The 23,086-nt window shown below is 38.0% G+C and overlaps 1 protein-coding gene across 4 annotated transcripts; it reads left to right on the forward strand.

The window, feature by feature from the left end:
• The first annotated feature begins 620 nt into the window (after positions 1–620).
• Positions 621–17,996, forward strand: LOC6577215 (protein timeless). Of its 4 annotated transcripts, none has more exons than XM_015165546.3 (15): positions 622–842; positions 1,074–1,375; positions 5,011–5,250; positions 5,311–6,904; positions 6,980–7,121; positions 7,186–7,691; positions 7,753–7,951; positions 8,016–8,143; positions 8,238–8,391; positions 8,458–8,610; positions 8,671–9,031; positions 9,334–9,589; positions 9,683–9,784; positions 16,146–16,496; positions 17,727–17,996. In XM_015165546.3, the coding sequence occupies exons 3-15, from the start codon at positions 5,154–5,156 to the stop codon at positions 17,773–17,775; spliced, it is 4,092 nt and encodes a 1,363-aa protein (XP_015021032.1). In that variant the 5' UTR covers positions 622–842; positions 1,074–1,375; positions 5,011–5,153; the 3' UTR covers positions 17,776–17,996. The 4 variants fall into 4 exon arrangements, with proteins under 4 accessions (XP_015021031.1, XP_015021032.1, XP_002003184.2 ...); XM_002003148.4 differs by lacking the exon at positions 17,727–17,996 and adding an exon at positions 17,053–17,553; XM_015165544.3 differs by lacking the exon at positions 17,727–17,996 and adding an exon at positions 17,053–17,553 and having other exon boundaries at positions 8,695–9,031.
• Positions 17,997–23,086: the final 5,090 nt, after the last annotated feature.

Genomic DNA, 23,086 nt, shown 5'->3' on the forward strand with positions numbered 1-23,086 from the left:
TGTTGTTGTTTTCTTTTTGTTTTTCATTGCATTTCATTGCGCATACGCCTCGTTAGCTGCCCAACTGTTGAGTCGATGTTGTGTAAAAATAGCTCAACGGCGAAAACTGTTATTCAACAGCAGACCACTTCACCACTGTCCCCTCCACGTCCACCTCGGCCATCAACAGCAATACGAAATCATCAAGAATCAATAGAGAGCAACGGGCTGTCGCTGTCGTTGTCGCGGTCGAAGGGAGGCGACGTAGATTGAAATCGTTTAACGGTATGTGATTATTATGGTTACACTGTCACGAAAACATACCCACATACCCACATACACACAAACACACACACCACCAGCAGAGTAGACAAACAAACGTGCCGCACGTTGTGGCTACACGTGAGCAACTCGAACAACACGAACGGTCCGTGTGCGGAAGCGAGAGGGAAGCCTTTAGAACAAGAGAGCTTCGTCACACAAACACAAGCCGACAGCCGGCACAACGGCAACTGGTGGCCGAAGCTTCCACCGTCTCACGTCGAGTGCAATGTGAATGTGAACGTGAGCACGCGACTGTGTGTGTGAGAAAAAGCTTCGGCTCGCTGCAACGGCGGCTTCCACTGGAGCAGCAGTGCGAATCCATTGAACATTCAACGTTGCGAGCTTCAAGCAAACGGTTCGTGTTATTGCGCTGTGTGATTCGAAACACATCAACAAGATATACTTTCAATATAATAATCAAAAAACTAAAACCCCATTATATATTATAAATTCACATAAAAAGCGCAAGCTTGTGGAATGATTTAAGCGCACAGCTTGCAAGTGCAACAAATTATTTGCGAGTGGCAAATAAGATAGATGTAAGTCTAAGTGTATGCGTGTTGATGGCAGTGAATAATATTCTAAGCAATTGATAAAAGTGCAATTGATTGTTTTTGTTGTTTTGTTGCATTTTACGTAAGTTGAACTTGAGTTGCGTAAAGTGCACAAATCATTTCAATAAATTTAGATGATAGAATATTCTATAAAGTGATCAATATTGAAAGCATCTAATTTATATTGTATATATTATTTTTTATTTTTATATTTAGAATTCAAGATTTTTAATAGACAAATTTAAAAACTTATTCCAATTGTTAACAAACAAATTATATGTAAAGCACTGTACATTCGTGAAAAATTCTGCACATAACATTTAAACTTTACCAAAAATACGATAGAAATATAAACATTTTTAAAGTGCATTTAGACTAACACTTTTTAGCTGTGGAATTAATTACAGCTGCGAAAAAGAAAAACATTCAACAAATATTTAAATTGAACTATATATAAATAATATTTTAACCATTGTGGAATAACTATCAGCTGCAGTCGACACAGACAAGAGAATCGGGTAAGCATCATTATAATATATAATACGTACTACACGACCTATCTTAGTATTCTACGTCCCATAAAGCAAAACTTTAAACAAAAGTTTAGGCCCACGAAGCTTACGCCATTCAAAGCGCCAAATTCAAAACTTTAACTAATTCGCAAACTTGGCGTTTTTAAGGTTTCAAGTTAATAGAGCGTCGCTTGGGTAGCTTTGTCCCAGTTCGTTTTGATAGCGTTGTAATTCCTAGCACACAAGGCGGAAGTATGCGAGCTGTTATATAACAAACATGCACAGAAGCACATTTCTGAAATTTAAATATTCACTCAACACAATTCAAAAAGATCAGCGAAAAAATGCATTCAATCAGCAGTCACTGACCCGCCGTACAGCCTGCGAGCAAGCGAATTCTCATATGAAACTGTTCGAGAAATATTTTGAAAAATATGCATTTTGTGTGTTTTTTTTTTTTAGTTTTTTGTTTTTTAATACGATCTTCAGTAATTTGACATAAATTCAATTAAAATTTGGTATATATCCAGTCTATTTTTTAACTTGTTAAATTCTTTTTAAAATTAAACAAGTCCTTAAAAAATATTTTATTTTAATATTTTATTTATTTAAAATAAAAACTTATTTTTATTTAATTTTTAATTTAATTTAATTAATATATATTTTAAAATTGTCATTCAGGCTATAGGCTATGCTAGTCTTCTGCCAAACTTAGTCCACGATACGAACCGCCTAATGAAACAGGCAAGAGACCTATTTATTTTGTATATATGTATCTGTATTTATATATTCCAAATTTTGCCAAATTTTTGTTTATGATAACATACATACATGCTTACATACATACATATATGTTTGATTTGAGTCGTTATGTCTCTGCGTTTGACAGCCGTTTGATGCCGTTTTGATAGCTATTCAAAAATTGATTTCCTCTTTCGATTTGCAATGTAAAATTTGTCAATCAGACGTATTGATTTGTTAATATTCGCATAAGAAAACTTTTATTTATGACTCTGAAAGGAAGAGAAAGAGTTGTCTAGAGCACCGTATCAAATGTTAAATATACGTTCGTTTTTTGAATGAATTTCACTCTCTTTTTTGCGAAAGAATGAAAACGCATTTTGATTACAAATGCAATGCGCATATCGTTAATCTTATCTATTTCTTTATTTTATTTATTTTTTTCCTTTTGTTGTTTTGTTGTTTGTGAAGCAAATTTTATGTAAGCTCTCTTTGAAATTTTATTTGGTTTCATAACTGCTGGAGGAAACGGAATTGGGGCTGTACTTTCGAATCGCCTCAACAGTAGAACAGTATAGAAAGCATATAAAGTAGTCCATATATACATACATTTGTATGTGTATGTGTGTATTAGTGAATGTGCATGTGTGGTTGTAGAAGGTAAATCTAGAAACAAGTTGCGTGCATATGATAGAAATTTAAAGTGGCTTTAAGATTTTAACTTAAGAATAATTTCAAGCAAAAAAAAAAAAAAAATTATAATAATAATAATATATAATTAATTAATAATTTGTTATGCATTTTTCGCAAGCAAATATTATATATTTGCATTAATTACATATACCAAATCACAGATTAAATTTTTTATATAAGCTATGAATAATATATAATCTACGTGATTACCTACCTCGCCCACATAATATTTGATTGAAAATGACTTATGTATGTATATATTTTACGTACATATTTGTATTATATATATTTGGTGTAAGATTACTTACAGCAAATATGGTTTATTGACCTGCTCAGAGTACAAATATGTATGTATATTGATATATACATAACATACAAATCTAATATATATACAAATTGTAATCTAATCTCAGTCACACATCTCACTGTTTCTTGAAGACGGTAGAATATAAATTGATAGTATAATAGCACACTATTTATATTCCATTGTCAATCAATCGAATAGATTCGCATGCAGGCACATGCTCTGGAATGCAAACATTAGATGTTCTAAATACACTTTAGATCACTTGTTGCACTTTCTAGTACGTCATTTCACGCTTCCGCTAAAAAGTATGCAACGATTTTTGTATGACAATAGCTCACATTGACAAGTCGCCCACAAAGCCAGCTTGGGTTTTAAATCAATATTAATTAATGGTCGTTGACATTGGCAAGACTGCAACGGTTTCTTGCAGTGTATGGGGAGGCGTGTCATGTGCATAAAAAGTCAATTGAAGCATTGTTAACCAGCTAACCTGTTTACATAATAGTCGAAAGGGAAAACTACCGCAATGTTGCTGTGTACGTGTGTGAGTGTGGATATATATATATATATGTGTGTGTGTGTGTAAGTCACATGCGGGCTGCGTATGGCTGTCAGTGCTTATGCTTCCAATGATTACGTATGACACGGCAAGGGCAGGAGATTGGGGCTAAAGTCTTTCTCGTTCTCCATTTCCATATTGCAATCCATGTCTTAGGGGGGTGGGGCGTGTCAAGGGGGCGTGGTTACATGGCTATAGTTGCAGCTGCTAGCAAATCGACATCAGCTGAAAAGCTGAATAGGCACGTGTTGGCAACGTATATGTGCGCCTCAGCGAGTCGCATTATCCTGCCTGCTGCGCTTGCACATTGCGCGGCCAGATATCCCAATGTCAGCCGGGCTGAAAGCGAGAGGGCTTCTCTATCTGTGTGTGTGTGTGTGTCTGTGTGGTGCTTTGTTGCAATCGAGAGACTCAGCTAGTGGGGCGCTGGTCACATGCAGCCAAGTGTGTGCGCAGCTCTGGTTTCTATTTATGACCCGCTTTGTGCCACGAACTTCAAAGCTTCGACTGCGGAACGGCAAATGCTGCATGCCAGCTTTTGAATTGACGAAGAATACGAATATTTGTCTTATTCAATTCAATTGAATAATTTTGACTCGCCATAAGAGCGCAACATGTGCCGTTGCTTATCTGCCAGGTAATTCACAAATAAGAGTTGATGTTGGGATATAGGTTTTTCATTTTAATATGGGATAGCTTTAAAAACAATACACAGAAAGCAAATACTTTCATAGCATAATTATATTTGTAGCATTTTATTTTGCTAACAATTCTGCTAATGCGAATAAATAGGAAAAAAATAGGAATGTAAAATGAAAATAAATTAATATAATAATAATATAAAAAAAGATTTGATAATTAATTTCAAACAATAAATATTCAGAGTTTTTTTTTTTTTTTTAATTAAATCAAGTTTGCATAGTGAGAGCATTTACCTCAAGAATTTATAGAAATTCATAAGAACCTGTTTTGGTATCTCTTGATCCGTTGATATGTTAAGTTTTTGTCTTTAATATTTTAAATGGAAATATGTATAGAAAATATAATTGATTTTTATATAATTTCATATATTCTATTCTTTTTATATATTATAAATATTTATATAAAATGCTGAATTAAAAAAAAAATTATAAAATCGCTATCCAGTGAAAAATAGTTTAGTTGTGACAAAGAAAATCATTCTGATCTCTATTCTTCAGTAGTACCTGAATAATTAAGAATTGAAAGAATTATATTATTTAAAAAAATATATAAAAATTTAAACAAAATTTATGTAAAATAAAAAGCATTTAAATCAAAATAAACTGTAATTTTGTCAACCATTTTCTATACGACTTTCAGCACTTGCCATAAATCGTCTGTTGTCCTTGGTTAAGGATCGTCTTGTATGTTCAACTCTGACAATGTGCCACAGTTGGCAAACTAGAAATCACACCTTAATATACGAGTATAACAATCTAGACATCAAATAAAGCAGAATTGTTATGGACTGGTTACTAGCAACGCCTCAGTTGCATAGCGTCTTCTCCTCGCTGGGCTCCCTTGTGGGAGACACTTATGTGGTCAGCCCCAATGCATTAGGTAAGTCTCGTGTCTGAGAGTTAAATGATCGTTCAACTAACTTAGTTCTTTCGACGCTAGCCATTTTGAAGGAGATCAACTACAAGCTCACCTATGAGGATCAGACCTTGCGCACCTTTCGCCGTGCCATTGGCTTTGGTCAGAACGTGCGCTCCAATTTGATCCCATTGCTGGAGAATGCCAAGGATGATGAGGTGCTGGAGTCTGTTATACGTATTCTGGTCAGTCTTACCGTGCCGGTGGAGTGGCTTTTCTCCGTTGATATCATGAATCGCACTGAGGTGGGCCGACACACCATCTTCGAGCTGAACAAGCTGCTCTACAGCTGCAAGGAGGCCTTCACCGATCCGAAGAGCACAAAGAGCGTCGTTGAGTATATGAAACATATTCTGGAGTCGGACACCAAGCTGTCGCCCCACAAATGCGATCAGATCAACAACTGCCTCCTGCTGCTACGCAACATTCTTCACATACCAGAGACCCACGCCCACTTCCTGATGCCCGTGATGCAGTCGAGCGTCGAGCGTCAGGTCTCCATGCAGAATATCATATTGTGGAATCTCTTCATACAGAGCATCGACAAGCTGCTGCTCTACCTGATGACCTGCCCGCAGCGAGCGCTCTGGGGCGTCACAATGGTGCAGCTGATCGCAATGATCTACAAGGATCAGCATGTGAACACCTTGCAGAAGCTACTGAACTTGTGGTTCGAGGCATCGCTGTCGGAGAGCTCCGAGGACAACGAGAGTAACACATCGCCGCCGAAGAAGGGCAGCGGCGATTCCAGTCCCATGCTCACCTCGGATCCCACCTCCGACTCCTCGGACAATGGCAGCAATGGCGGCGGCAGCAGCAACGGCAAGAAGGAGGGCAGCGATGAGAGGCGTCAGGCTCTGCGCGAGGGCACCGAGGCCACCCTGCAGGAGGTCAGTCGCAAGGGGCATGAGTATCAGAATGCCATGGCCAGGGCGACAGCGGATGAGCCGAACGCTTCGGAAGAGGCCAGCGATATTTTCGGGGCTCCCTGCTCGTCACAGCAGCAGCATTTGAGCACCGAGGAGGCCATGGACGATTATGAGGATCAGGCACAGGAGTACGTACAGGAAGCGGCTATCGTCAGTTCGGAGCCACTGAATCTAACACAACCAGCTGACAATGTCAACAGCACTACCAATGCGGTGTACGCTAGCACCACCGCCACAGAGACCCGCACCACATCGTCCTTGTGTGGAGCAACTAGCCTTTGCTACGAGCCCTTCAAGCCGCCGGCACCGTTGCCCTCACGGCGCAGCACCCTGTCGGAAATGCTGTCGGACAGCTATACGTCGCACTCGCACGTCTCGGCCGTCAAATTGGGGCAGAAGTCCTCGCATGCGGGCCAACTGCAGCTGACCAAGGGCAAGTGCTGTCCGCAGAAGCGAGAGTGCCCCTCCTCCCAGTCGGAGCTCTCGGACTGTGGCTATGCCACCCAGGTGGAGAACCAGGAGTCCATCTCCACATCCAGCAACGATGATGACGGACCCCAGGGCAAGCCGCAGCATCAGAAGCCGCCGTGCAACACGAAGCCAAGGAACAAACAGCGCACGCTCATGTCGCCCCAGGACAAGAAGGAGCTGCGTCGCAAGAAGCTGGTCAAGCGCAGCAAGAGCAGTCTGTGAGTACTGAATGGGAATTTACTGAATCTGAAGTAATTGACAGCCTAATTGATATTCTTGCCAACCATTTCCAGTATCAACATGAAGGGTCTGGTGCAGCACATGCCGACAAACTATGATATATCCAATTTGCTGAAGGAGTTCACAGTTGACTTCCTGCTCAAGGGCTACAACTATTTGGTGGAGGAGCTGCACAAGCAGCTCCTAACGAGTACGGTAGGTCGATTTGCTGATAGTCTTGGAATCTCAACTGATCGAGTTTTGTTTTTTCATCCAAAAGGTTCTCATTGACACATCGCACTTCTTCTGGCTGGTCACGTTCTTTCTGAAGCTCGCCGCTCAACTGGAGCTGGACATGGAGCACATTGACACTATACTCACCTACGACGTGCTCAGCTACCTTACCTACGAGGGCGTCAGCCTCTGCGAGCAGCTGGAGCTGAATGCCCAGCAGGAGGGCAGCGATCTGCAGCCCTATTTGCGGCGCATGCACCTGGTGGTGACGGCCATCCGTGAGTTCCTTCAGACCATTGAGACGTACAACAAGGTGACGCACCTCAGCGAGGACGATCGCCTGCGCTTGCACCAGCTCCAGCTGCAGATCGGTGCCACCTCGGATCTGCGTTGCTTGTTTGTGCTGCTGCTGCGACGCTTCAATCCGCGCATCCATTCCAAGCAGTACCTGCAGGACTTGGTGGTGACCAATCACATCTTGATGCTGATCCTGGACAGCGCTGCCAAGCTGGAAGGCGGCCAGACCATCGGATTGTCCGAGCATATTGCACAGTGAGTCAAAGCATGAATGCCCAATTGAATGAAGCCCTTAAACTTCTGCTACTCCCACTAGATTTGCCACTCTGGAGGTAATGCACTACTATGGCATTCTCCTGGAGGACTTTGATAACAATGGCGAGTTCGTCAACGATTGCATCTTTACCATGATGCACCACATTGGCGGTGACCTGGGCCAGATTGGCATGCTCTTTCAGCCAATTATACTGAAGACGTACTCTCGCATCTGGGAGGCGGACTACGAGCTATGCGATGTGAGTTTGTTTTTGCCACAGACTTAAATCTGTTCTTTTATTAATATATTTATTTATCCTGCAGGATTGGTCAGATCTTATTGAACATGTTATACACAAGTTTATGAACACTCCGCCCAAATCGCCGTTGACTATACCAACAACATCGTTGACTGAAATGACGAAAGAGCATAACCAGGAGCACACAGTTTGGTAAGCTTGCCACTTGGGTTAGCTGGAGTGTAACCGACCAGCAGATACTCTGCAAACTGAACAGAATTTGATGTAATTCTAATTGCAATTACAGCACCTGGTCGCAGGAGGAGATGGACACTCTGTATTGGTATTACGTGCAGAGCAAAAAGAACAATGATATCGTGGGCAAGATCGTGAAGCTCTTTAGCAACAATGGCAACAAGCTGAAGACCCGTATTTCCATCATTCAACAGCTGCTGCAGCAGGTATGAGCAACATTATATCATCATCATCTATTCGGAATGTCGCTAATCTATTGGAATAATCTGAAGGACATTATAACATTGCTGGAGTATGATGATCTGATGAAATTCGAGGATGCTGAGTATCAGAGAACGCTGCTAACCACGCCCACATCGGCCACAACCGAGTCGGGCATAGAGCTGAAGGAGAGCGCCGCCGGCAAGCCATCGGATGACGTACAGGTGGGTTGGGAGCTTAGTTGGGCCTAGAATATAGCAAACGACAACCGACTTCTTATTTAGATTTTGCTGGATCTGATTATTAAGGAGCACAAGTCGCACCATCTGGTCTGGCTGCAGAAGCTGCTGCTCGAGTGCTGCTACATCAAGCTGATGCTCAAGTCCGGCAGCAGCCTGGCCGAAGCGGATCCCATCATGGAGCCAGTGGCCTATCACTACATATACAAGCAAAAGTCCATACCGGTCGTCCAGTGGAACAACGAGCAGTCGACGACGATGCTGTATCAGCCGTTTGTCCTGTTGCTCCATAAGCTGGGCATACAGCTGCCGGCGGATGCGGGCTCCATATTCGCTCGCATTCCGGACTATTGGACGCCGGAGACGATGTTCGGGCTGGCCAAGAAGCTGGGGCCGTTGGATAAACGTGAGTTACTCAAATTGAAGGTGATGTATATACCGTTATCAATAATTTTTGCTCTCTTTGTCGACGACACAAATTTTGATTATGGGAATCTCGCCCGCATCCACTCGCAACGTCATTTCATTTTCTTCAACCTAACGTATATCGCTGTACTAATCTATGCGCCATGTCTAACTCTCCTGAAATCTATTCCGCTTGCATCTCACAAAACATCTCTCTCACTGTGGCTGTGTGTGTCTGTTAATCGGTGTATTTCGATATGCTCTGTGCCTCTCTCCTCTGCTCCTCATTTTCGGCTCTTATAGTGACGCTCAAATTCGATCCCAGCGAGCTGGAGGAGACGCCCTCGTCGAGCGCCTCGTCGCGCTATCATCACACCGGCGCCCGCAACTCGCTCAGCTCCATTGGCAGCCTGGACGCCGACTACGCGGAGCCCGAGGAGCTGGCGCTCATACCGGAGGTAGATGCCGCCGTGGAGAAGGCAGCGGCAGCCGGTGCTGCCATTTCTGTCAGCGACATCTTTGCCGTGCCGAAGGCCAAACATTGCAACTCGATCATCAGGTGCGTAGCTCCGCTATCTCTTTCTCTCTCTCTCTCTCTCTCAGTGTGTGATCGACTGATTAATTGTCTCTTGGTCTCTCTGTCTCTTGGCAGGTACACACCCGATCCGACACCGCCTGTGCCCAACTGGCTGCAGTTGGTCATGCGCAGCAAATGCAATCAGCGACCCGGCCCAACAGCCGACACCGGCGATTGGTAAGTGCCATAAAAAGAGAGGAAAATAACCGTTGACCAAGTGCCCGAAAGGCCCAGAAAGCCAACAGATTTATGGCACACAGCAGCCGTTAAGACGCTCGCTCTGCAAACATATTGTTTACATGGCGCCCTCAATGCAATTTATGAACTTTAAGACCCGACTCCACACAGAGCTCCACATTTACTTTCGTGTGTTGACAGTTGTCGTTGCCTTTGCCGTTGCACCACTCGCAGCCTGCAGCTTGCAGCTTGCAGCTTGCAGCTCACAGCTTGCAGTTTGCAGCAACTCTCACAGTTCGCACTAAATGTCAGCCCATTGTTGGCCATTGTCTGGTGTGTTGGTTAAAGCCTAGAACGGTTTGTGCCCCCTGCCTACCCTCTAACTTTATTCATAAGCTTGTTCATCCGTATTCGGTACTGTCCATATACATGTGTGTGTGTTTACATACATATATCTAGTTGTTTGCATCTCGGCGCAGGCTTATGGACCTCACACGATCGCCTGCTGCTCATGTTGAACGGCATTTTGCGTACAGTTTATGATAGCATTTTTTTTTGTTTCTTCTCTTTTTCGTGTTTGTTGTTGCACAGTGCTTTATGATCGCAGATAAATGCACCCTGAACTCTTGATATGGGGAAAATATATACAAAAAATTGGGCAGCTGAATCGACTTGGGCAGGTTCGCAACAGGCAATAGGTGGCCTGGAAAACTTTTGATCTTTTTGAGCAGCAGGCTTAGCAGGCTTAGATAACTGAGATTAATATATAACTTAACTGAGAAAAATTTCTGATTCTAAAAAATCTCTTGTACAGTATTACAAAAAAAAAAAAAAAAAACAAAATAAAATAAATAAAAAAATATAAAAAAATTAAATATATTTATATATATAAGAATGTTTTTCAATGCTAAAATATGTCTTTACCTTGACATAAATTGATATCAAGTTTTGATGTTGGAGAAGCATAAATTTAAAAAAATCAAAATTTTTCCAATTTAAGAAAGTTTTTAATTTAGGAGCCTTCAGCAAGCGAATGATCTAAGGCAAGCAATATATATTTATGATCTGACGATGAAGCTAGTAAACAAATGATTTAAAGTTTCATTCTAAAAGATTTATGAAATACTCAGTTATATCCATCCAACTTAACCAATAATAATTTACATGAACAAAATAGAGAACAAGTTAACAAAATTTGTTTAAGACTTTGGGTGCTAGATGATTCAACTTAATTTTAATCGCTTGCAGCGCATTTCCCAGTCGCCTTCTGCCTAAAATACCCTAGCTTCTATTTCTGTCTTTTTTCTGTTGAATAATATTGTCGTTTGACACCTTTAAAGTTTCTGCATCAGCTTTTCGCGAATCTGAGACTGAATTCAAATCAATGCTGTGTCCATGAGATACATTGTCTGACCCGTGTCAGCAGCGCACCCAGCTGAACACGAAATGAAGTCATCGCGATTAGCACGTGTAGCGATGGTATCTTGACTCCACTGGATGGATACAGTCGAGGGCCAAGTCGCAACGTGGACGGTAGCAAAAATATCAATATTGATACGAATTAATTAAGCCGACGTGGCGCAAAAGCAATTGCGACCTCGTTAACTAATCAAAAATAATACTCAAAAGGTTCACTGAGGGAAAAGAGGCTTAGCTGAAGTTGGAATAAAGAGATGACAAAAAAAAAATATTAGGTTGAAAATAAAATGAATTAAATTATAATATAATATATACATGTATAAATAAATAATAATAATAATGATAATAATAATAAATTGTTTATAAGTTGTGATATGAAGCCTATGAGGAAGAAAATTAAATATAATTGTAAACTATTATTATCAATTAATGACAAATTTAATTTAAAATATATATAAATTAATAAAATTAAAAATTAAATTTAAAGTGAATAAAATGAAATATGTTTAATTATGATTAATATCAAGTACAAATAATAAAAAATAAATAAATAATAATAATAAAATAAATAATAACAAAAATTATTTAAAATAAAATGAAATATTTTTATACTCAAATATGAGCATATAATTATAAATCTTAAGCTAATTTATTCTTCAATAAATATTATTAAATATTTCTCGCAGCGTAATAAATTGATCAAGCATCGAGACATCTAATCAGTGCTCACAGCTTCAATGTTAATTGCCAATTTGCAATTGGGCCATTATTGTTATAAAAAAAAAAGTAATTTAAATTGTTCTTTGGTACAGGCAATAAACGAACGATAAATTTTAATTGGAGCTCAAAACAGACCGACAACGCTCAAACAATACTAAATGACATTTGGCAAATGTTACAAATGCATCTTCAACTCGATTCAATAGCATGGGAAAGACAACTTTGCACGGTATTTCAAGTTTCAAGCTTCTTCTTAATTTGTTGTTCGATAACGCTTTGCATTCTACACTGTGATGGTATTTTATTTATTATATTAGGATACTTTGCTACATTTTGGGCGCTAATGTGAAACGAGTTTTGTGCCAAAGTAAAAGTCAAATTCCCGCAAGCTAAAGATCGCATCCGCAGATAATTGTCGCATGCGTGCAGAGCTCACAGTTATCGCAAACAAGTTCTTCTGCATTCGCATAAGCGAATTCGAACCCTGATGCTGCCAAACTGATTTATGCTATTGATATTTTGTTTACCAAATCAATTGCGTCAGTTCTTGGTTTAGGTGTGTTGCTTGATGCTTGGAGACAGGTTTCAATTAAAGCTCAATGAGCAATTCGAAAAGCGGATTCTTTGATAGCACACAAAACCACTTTGACAAGCTGCCGATAAGTTGGACTGTAAATAGGCAAACCACATTAGAATGGCTTGGCTGAGACTTGATGTGCATCTTCACGCCCATTCAGTGTTAGCACTTCGCATATACATAAATAATGTGATTAATAATCGTTGCTTAGTCATCGATTGGGCAACGACAAAAATATGTGTTATTTATTGTTATTATTGTTGGCTTAGCTGAAGATTCTCTCAAATATGATATTTGCAATATGTTTCGTATCAATTCAGAGTTTTATTTATTGAATAAATCATTATTATCAATAAATAAATTTTCAATTGACATTTTCTATAACCCTATTATATATTAAAATCCTCGTCTATTGTCAATGGCTATACGGAATGGGTATACCGTTTTTGCTTAAGCACTAGCAAATCATCCTAAACTAGACCAACATTCAACTCCATCTATCACTGTCAAGCTGGCAATGTAAACTAGAATAGTATTAGCTGCTGCTCACGAGGTTCAAGGCATCTCCTACTTGGGCACTCCCGACCAGAGTTTATTTGCTAACTGTGTCAATTAATTGCTCCGCTGAGTTTGATTGACAGCGCAGTGAAAGATAACATGAAACTGAATACAAACGACTTCATATGGAATATTAGTTATAGCTATGACAGTTTGAATTCATAGCAGATGTTTACATCTCGGTGGCATTTAGCACTCAACAACCATTAATGACAACTGAACAGTATTTTAAAGCGATTTCGACTTCGATACCAAATTTTATTGTCAATTTGACAAATCAGCCAGAAAAAACATGAAAACATGAAATGGATATGTGACTATGTATTGAACGAGATAAGCTTTGAAGTAGATAAGTTATGAGTGATAGAAACCTAATACACTTTGAGCAGAAGTGTTTATTGAGCAATTGACGACGATATAATCATCAAATCTATAGAAGATGTATGATTAATGTAGACAGAGGCAAGAACCGTTAAAAAAAAATTGAATTGTAAACAAATTTAAATAATTTAAAAAATTTTTTGTTTGATTATATTAGAAATGCTAATTTAGAAATCAGGATATATCCTCCGAAATATTTTACTATACTTCTATTCCAATTACTTGCCAAAATTTAATTATGGTATGTAACTTAATACCGTTTGTCTATTCTATTAAGTAAACAAAAAATTATATGTGCTCTATTAAACATATTTAAAAGCTTCGATTAATTTTTTAATATATTTTTTTATATTTCTGATATTATTCTGATTACAATTCCATTATTTGTTATATTTTTTTTTTTACTGACTACTATTATCTTTTCTGTTACTGTTTTTTTTTTTTTTTTTTTTTTTTTTTATCATGTAAAGTTTTTTTTTTTTTTTTCTTATATGTATTTGCATATATTATATATATATTTTGATTTTTAATTTCTAACCCGCTCTAGCCCAAACGCCTTTCGTAGTCTTTGGCTTGCTTTATTATTAATAACTTTGCGCAAATTAACACAATGGCCTTAGCAAGTGGGCACGAGGCACAGTTATTTCATGGATTTTACGCCTGCGGCGCGTGGGCGTTTACAAAATGCAATTTTCCAAAAAGTAATTTAATTTGACGCCTGGCGAAAATTGAAATTGACATTTGTTGTGCGGCCCACAAGGAAGTCAACGAACAGCGAGCGATTCCAGCTGAAGCCGAAATGCCTTCACTCTAGGTGGAGTGGAGCCGTGTGGGTCGACTCTCTGTCCGAAATGTCCCAGCGAGTGGCTGTCTGTCTATCTGTCTGCCAGTGGGTAAACAAATATGAACATGCATTCAGTATTGCATTCTATTGTGGTTTGGTTAAACGGCAGCAGGCAGAAGACTTGGCAAATTCAAGTCGCAACTGCGGCGACCTTCCATGGGGCGCGTTGCTGTTGTTTTTTTTGGTTTAATTTTGCTCTTTTTATACCCTGAACCCATTTTCAATGGGAAATCAGGGTATAATGGTTTTGTTGAAATGTATGTAACAGGCAGAAGGAGGCGTGGCAGACCCCATAAAGTATATATATTCTTGATCAGGGCGACGAGCTGAGTTGATTTGGCCCTGTCCGTCTGTCTGTCCGTCTGTCCGTCTGTCCGTCTGTCCGTCCGTCCGTCTGTCCGTCTGTCCGTATGTATGAACGCGTCGATTTCAAAAGATATAAGAGCTAGAGACTTCAAATTTTTTTAAAATGTTCGTAATTACAGCGCGCATATCAAGTTTATCATTAAAAATCGATAACTCATCCCGATCTTTTTTATCGATAAAAAACTTTATCGAAAACCAGTTATAAAATTATATCTTCTACACCTTTATTGCTAGAGTCTCCAAATTTTTAATGTATGCCTATATGCAATTTATACAATTTCGGTTTTTGTTAAAATTTACCCCCCACCTCTAAATTCACCCCCTCACCCTCACTTTTGTAAAAAGCGTATTTCAAATACTAGAGACTTGTGCTTTGGCAATTACATGCATATCCATGTCATAATCATAATCTGAAAGTTTCATGATGATCGTACGTCCACAAAAAAAGTTATTAAGCAATTAAGTTCTCATAGTAAGCGCTCACTGCCGCCCATGCGTGTTTATGCTTGTGTGTGTGTATATGTATGTAATTGTTTGTGTATGTATGTGTGTGTGTGTGTGTGTGTGTGTGTGTGTATGTGTGTATGTATGTGTGTGTATGTGTATGTATGCCTGTGTGTGTGCGTGCGTGCGTGCGTGTGTGTGTGTGTGTGCGTGTTTCTTGTGTAAGCTGTAAGACGCGAAAAATTATTGAAATAGCTATTGCTCCAAGGGTTCAGGGGATCTCGTAGTCGAGTAGTCTCGACTAGAGCTTTCTTACTTGTTCTTTTTTGGTTTTTGTGGGTTTGGCCCGAAATGTTGTTAACATTTTGCTGCAATTTATGAGGCAACCGACAACAGACAACAGACGCGCGGCATTAAGCGCAACATGCTGAAAAACATGGACAGCAATTGCACTCTTTGGTGTGGATTGCAAAGCCACAGCACCACATCAATCAGTCGCATAAATCATTTTAATTATTAAATAAACAAGTTTCAAGCCGACTCGGCTCGGCTGACTCAGCAATTGCCACTGGGCCAGGCGCAGGGTGTGAGAATAAACTCCTAGTAAATACAAATACAATATATTATATATGTATGTGTATGAGCCAAGCCATCAAAGGGTTAATTGAGCAACGTTTGATGGGCTGTTTAGGTGTGTCGAAGAGCTACCGTGACTGAGATTATCCAATAACAAGCCAAAATATTTAATAATTGGCCTTTTAATTGTTACAGTTCAATTGGAGCATTAGCATATGTTAAATATATATACCAAAGGCAACATACATTGTTTATGAAAGGCAATAGTTATGTATGAGCTACATATATAGGAGATAATGAGGACTTCAAATATAGTTCAAATATGAATACAGGACAGATATAAATTTTCTAAGATTTCTTTTATAGCCCATTCATAATTATTGCAGCTAAGATCTCTGTAGAGATATATAATTCTAGAAAGTTTCTTGTCATTCCTTAAGCCTAATCACAGAAATCTCTCCCTCTTATCTTTACAGCGCCATAGTTGGCGAAGACGAGGGCATGGGCAAGTCGAATGCCTCCACGCAGCAGGCGCAGTGCACAGCGAATCCGAGCAGCACGCTGGCCAAGCTGAACAAGTTGAGCAACTGTACGTTCATGTTGCCACCGAATGAGAACAGCAGCAGCTCCGGCTGCGGGGCCACGGTCTCATCGCAGTCAGCTGGCGTGATGTTGGGCAACAGTTCACCGGATGCGAATGCGGATGCCGTGATGAAGTCGTCGTTCGAGCGCCTGGAGGTGACGGGCACACACTTTGCACGGCCAAATAACTTGGATCAGGAGTACAGTGCGATGGTGGCGTCGGTCTACGATAACGAGATTGCCAAGTGAGTGAGTTAGAGAGCTCTTGGGATTGAGATTGAGATTGAGCGGGCCAGCTAATTGACAATTAGACACATTGCGCAAATGCCAAAAAGCCAGCGAGCGACTGATCGAACAACTGACAGAATGTCAAGCTGTCAATATATATAAATATATATATATTTTTATGTATACTTATATATGTATATATATTGAATGGTCGCCCTGTCGCACGGCGGAAGCATGCCAGGTATTTTTTCGACAGTGTCTCACATAAATTTATGGCGGGCAATTATTCAATTTAAGGCGAAATCGATTTCAGCCAAATTTGGAGGCGGTTGCTTGTCCAACTCTAATATTAATTTATTTATCTATCCATCGGGCGGTCTCAAAAAAGGCGCGTCTATTTGGAATGCAAATCGGGTGCATTTGTATTTGGACACTGAAATTCTGTTAACTGATTTTATTTCAGATTATTTATTTATTTACATTTTGTTTGTTTTGCTTTTTTGTTTGGGCTTGTTATTTACCCAGTTTGCTAATGCTTGCCGATGTCTTTTACATCTTCAATTCTCATCGCAGCAGTGACAATGTCTCAGTGGCTTCCGACTTGACCCGCATGTATGTCAGCGATGAGGATGAGAGGCATGAGTTCCGAGTGCCAGTGCCGCATTATCATTGAGACACACAGGCCAAGGGTGAAAGAGAGAGAGAGGGGGAAGATAGATAGAGGGAGAGAGAGACAGAGGAAAAGACAGTGAGACAGAGTGAATGGGTGTGCTTGAGAGAGAGAGAGAGAGAGAGAAAGAGAGAGAGTGAGTGAGAATAAGAGAGAGAGTCAGAATGAGAGAGAGAGGGAGAATGAGAGGGAGAGAGAGAATGAGAGAGACATTGATTCGAGCCGATTTGAGTCATGCGACTGGTTTGAGTGATTCGAGTCATGAGGCAGACAAAGGCAGGCAATGATCCAACCCACAGCCCGATTTATAGCAGTTTATTCAAGTACCTTGCACAATTTTGCAAATCTATTAACTAATTATAATATCAGAATTATATAAAATATACAAACATTTTACAAATATATTCAATGTTACATTCGTGTTTGTCTTTATTATATTAATAAACTACAGTTAAGCAAAAGAGAAAGAACATTTAAATATTACTTTACCCTCTCTTTACACATAAAATATTTTCAGATTTAATGTTGAAAATGTTTAATTAAATATATATAATTGAAATTTATGTCTGTTTTTCAGTCTGAAAGGAAACTTTTCTACAGAGAATTTCTTACCTTTGAATTTCTAAATCTTTCTGAGAGTTAAACATAATCTAACAATATTATAAATTTATATTAATGAATAAATTATTATAAACATGAAAGTATCCCACTCTTCTATAAATAGCTTTAAGTTTATCTATCTGCTCTACTATCTGTTATTTGCGTAAGAAAATTATATGTCTATAAGGGTATTTGATATTCGGCTGGCCGTTTATAATTTTTGATTCTATCTTTCATAATCTTCAATGTACAAAAAAAAAAAAAAAAAAAAAAAATACAAAAAATACAAAACTAAATAAAAATATTATACATATAAAAATATGTAAAAAATAGTTTCAACAAAAAAAAATATATATATATATATATTTATATATATATATATTATATATTATATATATTTTGTTAAATCTATGAAATAAAAATATATATAATATATACAAGAAAAGATATTGAGAAGAGATATACATAGACATGTATTTATTGGAACACTAGTAAGTAGTTAATACAATTAAGCAAGCCTTATGATTACTGTACTTGTTTGAAATACATAAATAGTACAATGGGCAGATCCTGGTTGAAATAGTGCAAATATACAAATACCGCGAACATATTTTTACACAAAATATTACCGAATATGTAAAGCCAAATTATATTTTAAGATGCACTTTACACACACAAGAATTTTATTAACAATAATAAGAACAACAACTATAAGCAGTGTCTGTCTAGCTGTTATAGAATGTATTATGAATTATATGGATATTGTTACTAATAAAGCTTTCCTTGTAGTAATCCATGTTTTGTGCTCTGCTCGGCTGGGAAACATATTATAGAATTAGATACACCTCGGGGCCCACACGCTGTGCCACAAGCGAATACAAATGACAAAAAATCGAACTGCATTTGAACTCTGCTGGCCGGCTGGGCGAAAGATTTAAGCCGCTTGTGATATATGTGCTGCAAATTGGCGGAGCCAGAAGAAAAACGAGCTATGACCATTGCGAATTAAGGTCATTGGCGTTAGCGGAATCTGTAGCCAAAATCTGTTACTCTGACTCTGAGTCGGACTGTGACTATGACTGTGCCTCTGTGTTCCACGCATGTGCGGCCAAACGGTAGCCACGGAAGCCAAACAGTCTATATCTTAGACATGTGCTTAATATGGCCCAAGTGCACAGAGATATACAAATGTACCGGCCAAAGCCCAGCCGACTAAAATGGTAAACATGCCAAAAACAATTACCAAATGCTGCAAAAGTCGAGAGCAAACAACGAACAGCAAACAGCAAATATTGCACAAATAACCGTACGAAAATAATAATAATAATAATAATAATTGTGGCCAATTGCTGTTTAGTTGGCAGTTAATTGCAACATGGCCAAGACAATCGAGCTGCACGAGTTGTTCAGCCTAAATGTTCTCCGACTTTACGATTCTTTTCCTCAAATTCAAAAGTTGCTGGAGTCGCAGACAAAAAGGCAAATGAACTAGTTCCAAATACAAATATTGCTAAGTGCGCTCTAAAATATTTTACCTTACAATTTTATATACAGTTTGGGATGGTTCGTCAATTGCGTAAGTACTTATTATATACAAAATATGAAAAAAAAAAACAATACAATATTAAAAAATAAAAAATATATATATATAAAAGTAAATATAAATTACAAAATATTAATTTTATTTTTGAACAAATACAATATCCTTTAATATTAATTTTAAAATATATTTAGTGAAGTAATAAATTTTAAGACTTGAATAAAATTTTAAAACTTCAGTTACAACTATTTATTTGCAAATTTTAATAATAAAAAGTTCCAAATTAATTATAATTGCAAAAATTTAAGTACTTGTATAGGTACATACATATAAAGAAATTTCGTCCACCATAATTTATATTTTAAAATTAAAAGTTAAAATTTTCTGATTATATATATTTCTATATCCATGTTAACTGGTTTATTAATTTTTTTTTTTTTATGATTTTGTTGGCAGAAATTGCAATCCACAAAATTGTATGTATTTATACAAAATATCCAAAAGCCATTTCATCCGTAAATCGAGCATTGAAAAGGTTTATAACTGTATGTAAATTGCTCTTTACAAATCGTTGAGCAAATATGTCTACTCATCTTCATTACATTTTAATTTCCGGTTAAGTTGTTTGTTTGTAAAATTATAACAAATAATAGTAACAGATTTCTTAAAAAAAAAGTAATTATAAATAATTGTAATTTCTTTATGAACATCTTTTCAACATTTACTGCAGAACACATTTATAAAAAAATGTTTATTTTAGTATTGCTTAAAATTTGTTTATATTTATTGCTGTTGCTTAAACACTTCATAAATTTAATTTAAAATATCAAATTGTGCTTTAGATCTAAGCACTGATAAAATGGTTTAAAAGCCATTTAGGCACTTAATTTAATTTAAAGATGACTAGCAGCGAGACAGAAAGTGCGTTGCTCTAATTAATGCTTTCAATCCCAAAAATGTTTCATTAACTTGTTCAGCTTGTTTATGTTTCTAGACCAAAGATCAGAGTTTTTATTTATGGGACGAGAGGTAGTGAATGAAAAGCTGAATATACAGGTTGCTTAGTCAGCTGGGCTTTACCAATGCTCTAATGGCTAACATAAACACCAAATTGTGAATTGATAAATAATAATGTGGTCCACAATAATTTGCCATCCCTCGTTCTTCTTGCCAAATGCAGAATGCAGGCTTAGAGACGGGGCTCACGTCGCGTCGTCGTGGTTGGTGACTGTCGTCGCAGCGACGGGACTGCTGCTTGGCTTGGCTTGGCTTGATTTGGGCTGGCTTTTTGGTTTTGGCTTTGGCTTTGGCCGTGCCGCAATTACCAAGACAGGCAGCTAATTTTATTTGCTGTAAACGTGCGCCTCCATCTCTTGTCTGTTATTATTATTGTTGTTGCTCTTGTTGTTGTTGTTATTTATGCTGACTTTTTGTCGGTGGGAATTATTTGACGATGACTTTTCAGGCGTTGCGTGTCTGGGCCGCATTAGCCACTAAAAATCAGAAGTCAGTCGGAATAGACAAAAGGCGCCTACGTCAATTGAGTTGTCAGCCAATTGACAAAACATTACTCAGGGTGGTCTAACAGTTCATGATTCGGCGAGTGTTAATGGAAGGCGTTGAAATGCTTAAAACACAATTTGATTTGTATTTGGTGTGTGCTGCTTCGGCAAAGATATGCAAATCGAATAGGAAATCGGGGCAGCAGCAGAGGCGAGTATCAACAGTTTCGTTGAGTGTGTATGATATACAATAGAATATATCAAATATTGCCAAGACAAAACTGGTTCGCATGAACGTATCAGACTATCAGTAAAAGCAAAACAAATAAATAAAAAATAAAAATAGCATTATTATTTAACTAAAGACTATTAGTTGACAATGAGAAATCGCAATAACAAAATGGGTGAGATAGAGAAAGAAAGAGAGAGAGAGAGGGGAAGAGAGAGAGAGGAAGGGATACGACATGCAAATACTCTGCTTAAATAATAAATTAATTATTTTTTGGGAATTTTTCTCCGATTTCTTTCACAGAATTTGAAATTTACTAATGATCATATTAAAACTGAATAAAATAATGCGCATTGTATTTATTTGTATTCTTTTAACACACTATTGTCAAATGCTTAAGCAAGGTATTAGTATTCTAGTAAGTAAAGTTGAGTTTATTAAATAAACATATATATATATATATATATATATTGTGTTCTAAAAAGGTTCAAAGATTATATGTATTTGAGCTTAATATTTTAAAAATATATATATAAATATATATTTTTTTTTTTTCTTAAAAAGAATCAAAGAATATTTCATATTTTTTTTTTTAATATTCTTTGATTAAAAAATTAATATTTTAAACAATTCACAATTAACAAAATCAAAAATTACTACAATATTTAGTGTGAATCGAAAAAAAAAAAATAAATAAGTAAAAAATCTACATGACCTTTGAATATTTAAATATACAATTCATACTTTTAATTAGAGTTAAAAAAATATGTATTCATATCTCCTATTGTTTTTTAAAGCCTTTAAATAGTCTACTAAATACATAAAAATATCCTATTTTATTTCACATAATTAAAATTATGAGTTGTTTATCTATTAATAAATTAATTGTTGTTATATATCAAACACATGCACGCTGAGCATTATCAAATGACAAACGATGTAAGGTTCATCTCAATAATCTCTACATATACATTTTCTGCCCAGCAGAGTGTATCAGAAATCTAAGAAGCTCTGCGAGCTCAGCATATAACTCAGCATTGACACAGTATTTTGGACAGTTGGGAGTAGTCGAATGGATTGCACAACCTTTTTTGCAGAGGCCTGTCCGAGTTTATGTAAGCGAGTGAAATGAATGCCATTTAGATAACATTTGGCTTGGCGTGGCTCACAATTTGAGTGCCTGGCCATATGCAATATGGCCGTAGATACTTAGAGACGTGTACTAACGCCAAATTTGGTGGATATTTTGTCAATATGTAGCCACGGATTGCGGACCTCAGTTCAGTGCGGGCCCAGTGGATGTCGTGTTCAGGCAAAGTGCAATAATTCACACTCACTTTGGTGTGACCCATTGGGGTTGTATTGGCTGCCACAACACGCTCTGTGCCACATGCCGCACGGTGTGGCATGCGAGCCATACAGATGCCGTGTTCAAATTATGCTTGCACTCCAAATGATTATGAAACTTTACATGCGCACGCTGCCACTTTGTTTAGTTTATGTGTTGATAAAGCGGCGAGGCGTGTCGATCGAGAATTCCACTTCAATTGTTTGAATAAAGTTATTAAATTAAATTTATGATTTTCATAATCAAGCGAAAAAGGAAAAACTCGAAAACTAGACACAAGGAGCGTGCAGTTGAAAAATGAATTGTTTGCCAATTCCAAAGTGCCACCGGCGCTACGTAAATTTGTGGTTCGGCTAACAATTTATGACTAATTTACGAATGATTTATCCAATTGACAGTAAACAAACTATGCAAAGTTGGCCAAAAACGAAACAAAACAAAACAACAGGAGAAAAATAAGTTAGCAAATTTAATTAAGTCCCACAAAGGCCATGGACAGCAGCTCGCATCAAAGCGATAATCGAATGCAATCAACTTGACGTGCTTGAAATAGATGTAGTACATGCACAGTGGGCGCTTAGCGGAGACACAAACCTCAAGTATCTTCGCCTGAAACTGAATCGGCTGAGGCGACGGCTCGCTTGCATCTCGGCTTCGACTGCGACTAAGACTTCGGCTTGTCTGTTCAGTCTCGGCTCTCAGTCTGAGACGGATCGAG

This window comes from Drosophila mojavensis, unplaced genomic scaffold, assembly GCF_018153725.1.
Source record: "Drosophila mojavensis isolate 15081-1352.22 unplaced genomic scaffold, ASM1815372v1 contig_36, whole genome shotgun sequence".
NCBI classification, from domain to species: Eukaryota; Metazoa; Arthropoda; class Insecta; order Diptera; family Drosophilidae; genus Drosophila; species Drosophila mojavensis.

Excerpts from the sequence above, each read along its gene's own strand:
- LOC6577215 (XM_002003148.4), top strand. The coding sequence starts at position 5,154 with ATGGACTGGTTACTAGCAACGCCTCAGTTGCATAGCGTCTTCTCCTCG. Across the intron at positions 8,144-8,237 it reads AACCAGGAGCACACAGTTTG|CACCTGGTCGCAGGAGGAGA; the intron begins GTAAGCTTGCCA and ends TTGCAATTACAG. Across the intron at positions 9,032-9,333 it reads GCTGGGGCCGTTGGATAAAC|TGACGCTCAAATTCGATCCC; the intron begins GTGAGTTACTCA and ends CGGCTCTTATAG.